The following is a 7,110-nucleotide window of genomic DNA, read 5'->3' as shown; positions in this document are numbered from 1 at the left end:
TATAGGATCGAGTTACATAAGTCATGCACAATTTCTTCCAAGTTCTATTCGACTACTCTGATCGTTTACTATCTTGTTCTCCAATCTCTTGTCCACCAACTGAAGGAGTAACTGTCAAAGATTTTTCGATGTCAAAGTCTGTAATAGTCCCTTCCGTAATCTGAGTGCTATAATAAATGCACAATTCATAAAAGTGGCTACCTCTTACTTTGACCTGTATTTATAGTTATTATGGGCTTTGGATTAACGAGACATTAACCAACGCTTAATCACAGCTCAATCCCTTATAATTACTGTTTTACCTTAAGTTTACTTATTGTTTACGGTCGTCCGGCCTTATCATCGTCCTTATGTTATCCGGATATAATCGCCCGGTAGATCCAGTACATTTTATAAACCTATTTGACCACGATTTGCTTTATAATGGAGGTAAGTCAATAGAAAATTACATATAATTCTTTTTCTTTCAATCTCTAATTATCAATTTTCATAACTTCTTTATAACTAGATGTTTGTTGTCAATCAATCATAATTCAAAATATGTTCTTTAAATTTAAATGTCAAAAAAATTAATTTCAAATGAGTTGGTGTCTTATTACCTTAAATAATACCATACTTTATAATATAAAAAGTTCCAATAAGGGAAAAATATTTCCTCTAATTTGTAAACATTAATTTTTTTTTCCATCTATAGTATAATATATTTTTCACCTAATTTATTTACAGATAATTACATTTATAACTATAAGAAAGACAAGGATAAGTTTAAAATCAAATGCAAAAAACATAAACAAATTACAAGCTATTTAATAAATCAATTAACTTATCAATTTATAGAAAACTAAAACTATATTTGTTAGATTTGTGAGAACAATATATTTCAATCAAAAGGTGATGAATTGGTTTAAAACTAATTTTATTCTTCTTGAAAAATTATTGGTGTATTAAAATGATTTTTAATACATAGTATTCATTATATATTTTTTATAATCAATGTTACAACTCACAGATATAATACTAAGTGCATAAACTTTAACAAATAAAAATGTCATATTATTCTACTTTTAAAAATTGAAAGACATGATTGAATCCTGAAAATTTCATATTATCACATTTTAAAATTGAATACTTTATCAATATTTTTTATTAATAGAAGGACTAAAATTAACAAAAATAAATAAATAATAGAGAAAAATGTAATTAAGCTTAAAAAAAGTTGTACACACTGCATGATTGAATTCAGATGAATTCGAATTAAATGTATTCATACCGTTTGGGTGGAGATATAAATTAAAATTTGAGTGAAACTCGTCTAATGAGTCTAAACCACAAATTTCCACAGTTCTGAATGCCGTGGGAGATAATGCTAATGATACGTGACAGATGAAGGACAGGATGAGTCACCATTCTGATCTAGTATGTGTTGGAAAAATTGAAACCTTCTGGCTAACGGTTCCTTAACACTTGTCATGGTTTGAAGCAGTTCTATCTTTGACATATATGTAACATCAACGTGGACTACTCCTAGATTGATTGATCATATTCCAAATTTATGAACGAAAAGAAGCATAAGAAGTTTCAGGACAAAAAGTTATCGCACATGTTTCACTGACTATGACCTACTTTTTGTATTGAATTGGGATATCCGAGGGAACTATCATTTGTGGTTGAATTTTGTTCAAATATACGATAACTTCATCTACTACTTCAGAGTAGTTTGTTTTCACAGCTCATCAGCTCCTTAAACAAGTGATGCCCAAGAATGGGTCACATGACAATAGTAAGATCATTCCATTTGTTTCTTGCCAAGTGTCAGGATAATGTGATTGAGCAATTTCATTATACTTAGGTACGTGAATTGAATATGCTAGCTAAGTCTTTGTCTCTCCATGGCTCAGAATGTTAGTTTACTTGGACAAATCTTATTGGATCATTAGGCTTCAAGATAACTCATCATCTACTCAACTTTCAAGTCAATCAATAAAATTAGTTTTAGGTACGATAAACTGCTTTTAGTTGATGACTAAGTCATAGAAAAATGGGTGTTACAGTCAGAGCCAGCCAAAGAAAATAGTTCATTTACATGGAAAAGTTTGAGCAAGTAGTTGGATATTGCCTAAGAAACTTCTGTCGACCCATTGAAATTTCAAAACATGTACTGCCACTCAAGGTCTTCTAAAATAAGTGGTTCTTCCATCGGAGCACGGACTTACAAAATAAAGTAATACATATTAAGTTTTAGGTATGAAGAATAAGAACATACTTCATTCACACTGCATCTTATCTTCCTCTTAACTAACAATTGTTACCGTTATTCATATAATTCTTATAGGAGTACTATTTTACTATAATTATTTGCTTACGAGTTTGATAGTGTATCTAGATATCAATTTCAGAGACTTCAAAAATACTCTAACTTCCCAAATAACACACTTTTCTTTATTTATTTTGTGTTTTATAGTTCAATATGTGCATTAGAATTTCTAAAAGGACGTTCCTAACTTTTATCCAATTATGGTCTTAATAGTACTTGAGTACCTAAAAAAGTTAGTAATTTCTGGCTCGACAAGATAAGGCAGAGAGGTTTGAAAATCTGATGATTTTTATTCTGATAAATGGTTGGTGATAACTTCATTTATCAAAATTTACTGTTAACATTGATTGTTGGTTCTTATTATGTTGTACATTGGTAAAAAGATTCAAGTGAGTCCGGGTGAATGTAGACAATTAACTCTTCCGCATACCGCAGCATCTATGACAAGTTCCTTGCAAGGTAAAACAAGTTTGCCAGCCTGTTACGGATTAATAGTACTTCTAATCTTTTCTGGACAACAGCTGCATGATCTGAGCCCTCATCATATGAAACTCGTGCCTTAATTTAATTAAACTCCAAAAACCGTACTTTTTCCCTACAATTTGCAACATCAAAGCAACTACCACCCAACCATTAAAAAAAAAAAAAAAGAGAAGTTCAGTATTGCAAGTTCCGGGAACCCAAGGAAGCTTCCACAGCCAGTCAACGAAAATAATAGGGTAATGGTAAAATTTTACTTCGTAAAATGGACATCCACTGCCCAAGGCCTAATCAACCTACCCATTTTGGTCATTGTCAAGAAAATTAGTTGTCTCCTCAAAACCTTATCTTATTGTTGAACAAAATCTTATTTTATTGTTGGAAGAGTGCTGTTAGGCATGTTTTTATTAAACCGTGAAGAAACTCATAATCCTTGTTTCATACATAAACAAAAAAAAAAAAAAAAAATTACTGCTAGTTATGTGAAGAACATGAATCAGCTAAACTGTGAATTTCTAAGTATTGACCTTTTAAAATTATCCTATGAAAGTATCATTCTGTACAAAGATTGTTTTCTGTATCACTTTCTATAATGTTCCTCACAATGCCTGAGAAGTTATTGTGGATGAGGATGGTGTTGATGGGCACGCAAGTCCTTCAAGCAAATTGATTACTTCGTTAGTATCATCCAAATAGTATTTTGCCATACTTGGTTTTTGTCCAACAGTGCATGCAAACACTTTGGCTATGGTTGGCAGAGCTGGATTAGACACTGAACGAGCAATACTTTCGAACATATCTTCATCTGAACGATCATCTCCTATGCATAATAGAAAATCAGGTGACTTTCCCTTACTTCGCATGGTTGAAATAATGTCTTCAACCACTTTACCCTTGCTCACACCCTGCATTTCATATAACAAATCATTCAACGAATCACCATCACAAATATCACCTCGATAAACAACTTTCATCCCAAATAAAAAAGGAAAACCTTTTTTCCGTCTCTCCTAACAAAACAAACTATTCTTTAAGCAAACATACACGCATTTTAGGCCCTAAGTTAAGTACTACCTGAGGTTTAACTTCAACTATATGTTGTCCCCTTGTAACCACCACTGACTCATTGGCCAGCACACTCTCCAAGTGATCAAGAAGCTCTTTTGCTTGGCATGATCCAAAATATGGATCTGCTTCTTGATGATGCCACACCATTGCGCTTTCCTTGTGTTCAATGAAGGAACCATCCGTTGCTTCTGTATAAAGCGCCATCACAGGTTCTGCAATCATTTTCCATTCACAATCGATTGCCAATCCGCAAGTCTCCCAAGGAGAATTCATACTCCACCTGCAAACAAATGAATAACGAAAAGATGTTATCACAACTAGAAACATCAAAACCGAAAATTTACCAATCTTCGACAAAATGAAAATTCAATGTACCTAGTGAAGTAACCGTGCTCAGCAGAGAGACCCAATTTATCACAGGGAGAAAACCATTTGCTCAAGCAATCCTTATCCCTGCCGCTCACTATGAACACCATATTCTCCGGGTCACTGCATAAGTAATTCAAGACAGAAATAACTTCCACGCTTGGAGTTTTGTTTATTGAGGCCTGTGGCATCATGGTGCCATCGTAGTCCAAAAGGATCAACCGACTGTGTGTATCTCTATACGCAGAGGCAATGTGATCTACAGAGAGCTTCCTAAAGGTAGGATCCAGTGCAACAATTCTAAACCCCAATCCGAACCCAACACCCCAGTACCTCTTGGAATAATGCTCCCTACATGCTCTATCTAAATCCTGATCAAAACTCCTTGCCCAGTAAGCCACATCATGAGAGCTAATGTACTTGTAATGCTTCTCATGGCGCAAATGCTTCTCTGCCTCCGACATTGTTACAGCCGAATTCATTGCCTCAGCGACTTCATCAATGTTCCACGGATTAACCCTGATGGCTCCACTGAGAGAAGGGGAACACCCTATGAACTCAGACACAATTATAACGCTCTGTTTAAGGGATTTCTTATCCTCGCCTTCAACGCCAAGAGCCTTATCCAAAGCAACAGTCCCCTGCCTACACACAGTGTACTCGTAAGGCACCAAATTCATCCCGTCCCTCACAGCATTCACGACGCAACACTCGGCAATGGAGCAATACGCTGCCTTCTCCTGCGTGGAAATTGGTCCATTAACAAAAACAATAGGCTTGTACCCCGGTTGCGAATACTTCTCATTGATATCCCTCGCAATAGCCTCGCTCTCGCTCTTCACGTCCTGAATATCCTTCCCTCTGCTCCTGGCAGCGTTCAGAATCTGAACCAACACAACACGACCCCGCAAACCTTCGTCAACTTCCAAAAGCTTCCCCAAAGCCAAGAACTTCAAACTAATCCCCTTGAACAAGTCCATGTCATCCACGCCCAATATCACAACCTTCCCCTCGTACTCCTTCTTCAATTCTTTCACCCTTTTTGCGGTCTGCGGTAACGACAACACCGACTCCAAGAGGCCCATGTGGATCCCCGCGGGGAGGATCTTAATCGTCACGGTCCTACCGTAGTAATCCAAACCAATGTAACCCCTCTTGGACTCGTAATCCAGCCCCAACATTCTGCTGCAACACGACAAAAAGTGTCGCGCGTAGTCGAACGTGTGGAAGCCGACCAAATCGCAGTTGAGAAACGCCCGGAGAATGTCCTCGCGCACCGGCAAAGTCCTGTATATCTCCGAGGACGGAAACGTGTTGTGCAAGAAGAACCCCAGCTTCACGCGGTGGAACCGCTTCCGGAGAAAAGTGGGGAGGATCATGAGGTGGTAATCGTGGACCCAGACAAAATCCTCGTCTGGGTTGATAACCTCGGTGACCTTGTCGGCGAAGATCTTGTTGGCCAGGACGTAGGCCTTCCACTGGTCGCGGTCGAAGTGCGCGCCCTGACTCGGCGACATGGGTAGCATGTAGTGGAAGAGAGGCCACAGGTAATGCTTGCAGAAACCATGGTAGAATTTGTTGTGAACCTCTGGGGGTAGAAACGTTGGGACGCAGCGGAACCTTTCAAGGAGCAACTGAGCCACTTCTTCTTGTTCGCTCGCTTCGATCTCTGCTTTCAGTGAACCAACGTACAACACTTCCACATCCGAAGGGAAGCCATCTTTAAGCTGAAGGACCAGGCTGTCTCTGTCCCACTCGAACCTCCATTTCTTCCCCTCACGAAATGCGCGTATCGGTAACTGATTCGCCACCACGACCCGCCTCTCGCGCGGCACCGGCGAAACCACCTCGTCCAATCCAGAATTCTCCATGGCGTTCATGTCCAACTCCGCCACGTCTCCAGCAACCGTGGTCACCACCCGCGGAACCCGAGCCAGCGCTCGGTAATCATCCACCGATACCAAATTTAACAGCCCCAAGCAAGATCTTGATAGCATTGTCCGGAAAGAAACGAATAAAGAAACAAAAGGAAAGAGGATTTTTGTTGAGGGGGGGTGACGCCTCTTCTGTTGTTGTGATTGAGATGATGGTGTTATTAGAGAAAGATGGATCTTTGAGTGATGGAAATCCCAGATACTGATGCACCTTCCATGGTGGAAGAGCGTGGGTGGCGTTTTTGTCTGCAAGAAGCCTATGAAACCAGCGAGGATAAGAACCAAGTGAAGGAAAACTCAACCGGTTTTTTTGTGTGTAGACGCTTCATCCAACGGTTCACGTTTCTTGTTCTCTCGTCTCAGTTTCCTAAATCACGACTCTTCTCTCTCTACTCACTGCTGACTGTAACCGACTACTCTCTCTCTCTCTTCCCTATGATGGCGTTATCCTTCATTTATTACCTTACTGTGCTATAATTTTGTTTACCGGGGTGGGAAGCTTACGGGTTATAGCCGGTAGAAGCGGATAAGGATGTAGCTGTATTAAAAGATGAAAAAAGGGAAATATGAATTGAATGCCAATTCATAGGATCACGTGGTCTTTACGGCAACGTAAGAGAAACAATATCTCCATTCTTATTACCATATACAGATTTTATTCAATAATTATTTTTATTTAATTTGAATATTATTGTCGACAGCACGTTCCTAAAGTTAATTAATATAAGACCAATGTTACAATAAGAGATGAAAGACTTTTTAATGTGGCGGTTTCTCAGTCAGAACTAAGGATATATGAATCTGAAATACTACTATAATATTTTTAAAATATTATTTTTTCACTAATATAAACTTTCTTATACACATGAATGTGAAATGATGTATATCTGCATATTAGTAAAAAGATGACCAAACATGAGAGGATAATATTATTTATGGCATTGACTA

The 7,110-nt window shown here is 38.0% G+C and overlaps 1 protein-coding gene across 1 annotated transcript; it reads right to left on the bottom strand.

The window, feature by feature from the left end:
* Positions 1-3,215: 3,215 nt before the first annotated feature.
* LOC106768805 (probable alpha,alpha-trehalose-phosphate synthase [UDP-forming] 11) lies at positions 3,216-6,650 on the bottom strand. The gene is made up of 3 exons (XM_014654134.2): positions 4,238-6,650; positions 3,869-4,142; positions 3,216-3,699 (listed from the first exon to the last, which is right to left on the bottom strand). The coding sequence occupies exons 1-3, from the start codon at positions 6,223-6,225 to the stop codon at positions 3,394-3,396; spliced, it is 2,568 nt and encodes an 855-aa protein (XP_014509620.1). The 5' UTR covers positions 6,226-6,650; the 3' UTR covers positions 3,216-3,393.
* Between the last annotated feature and the right edge of the window lie 460 nt (positions 6,651-7,110).

Source organism: Vigna radiata, chromosome 7, assembly GCF_000741045.1.
Source record: "Vigna radiata var. radiata cultivar VC1973A chromosome 7, Vradiata_ver6, whole genome shotgun sequence".
In the NCBI taxonomy this organism is placed as follows: domain Eukaryota; kingdom Viridiplantae; phylum Streptophyta; class Magnoliopsida; order Fabales; family Fabaceae; genus Vigna; species Vigna radiata.
The sequence above is the reverse complement of the archived record's forward strand: the minus strand, read 5'-3'. Positions and strand labels throughout refer to the sequence as shown.

Coding starts and splice junctions, on each gene's coding strand:
- LOC106768805 (XM_014654134.2), bottom strand. CDS start 6,225: ATGCTATCAAGATCTTGCTTGGGGCTGTTAAATTTGGTATCGGTGGAT. Junction 4,143..4,237: donor GAGCACGGTTACTTCACTAG/GTACATTGAATT, acceptor ATTTGTTTGCAG/GTGGAGTATGAATTCTCCTT. Junction 3,700..3,868: donor TAGTTGAAGTTAAACCTCAG/GTAGTACTTAAC, acceptor TATGAAATGCAG/GGTGTGAGCAAGGGTAAAGT.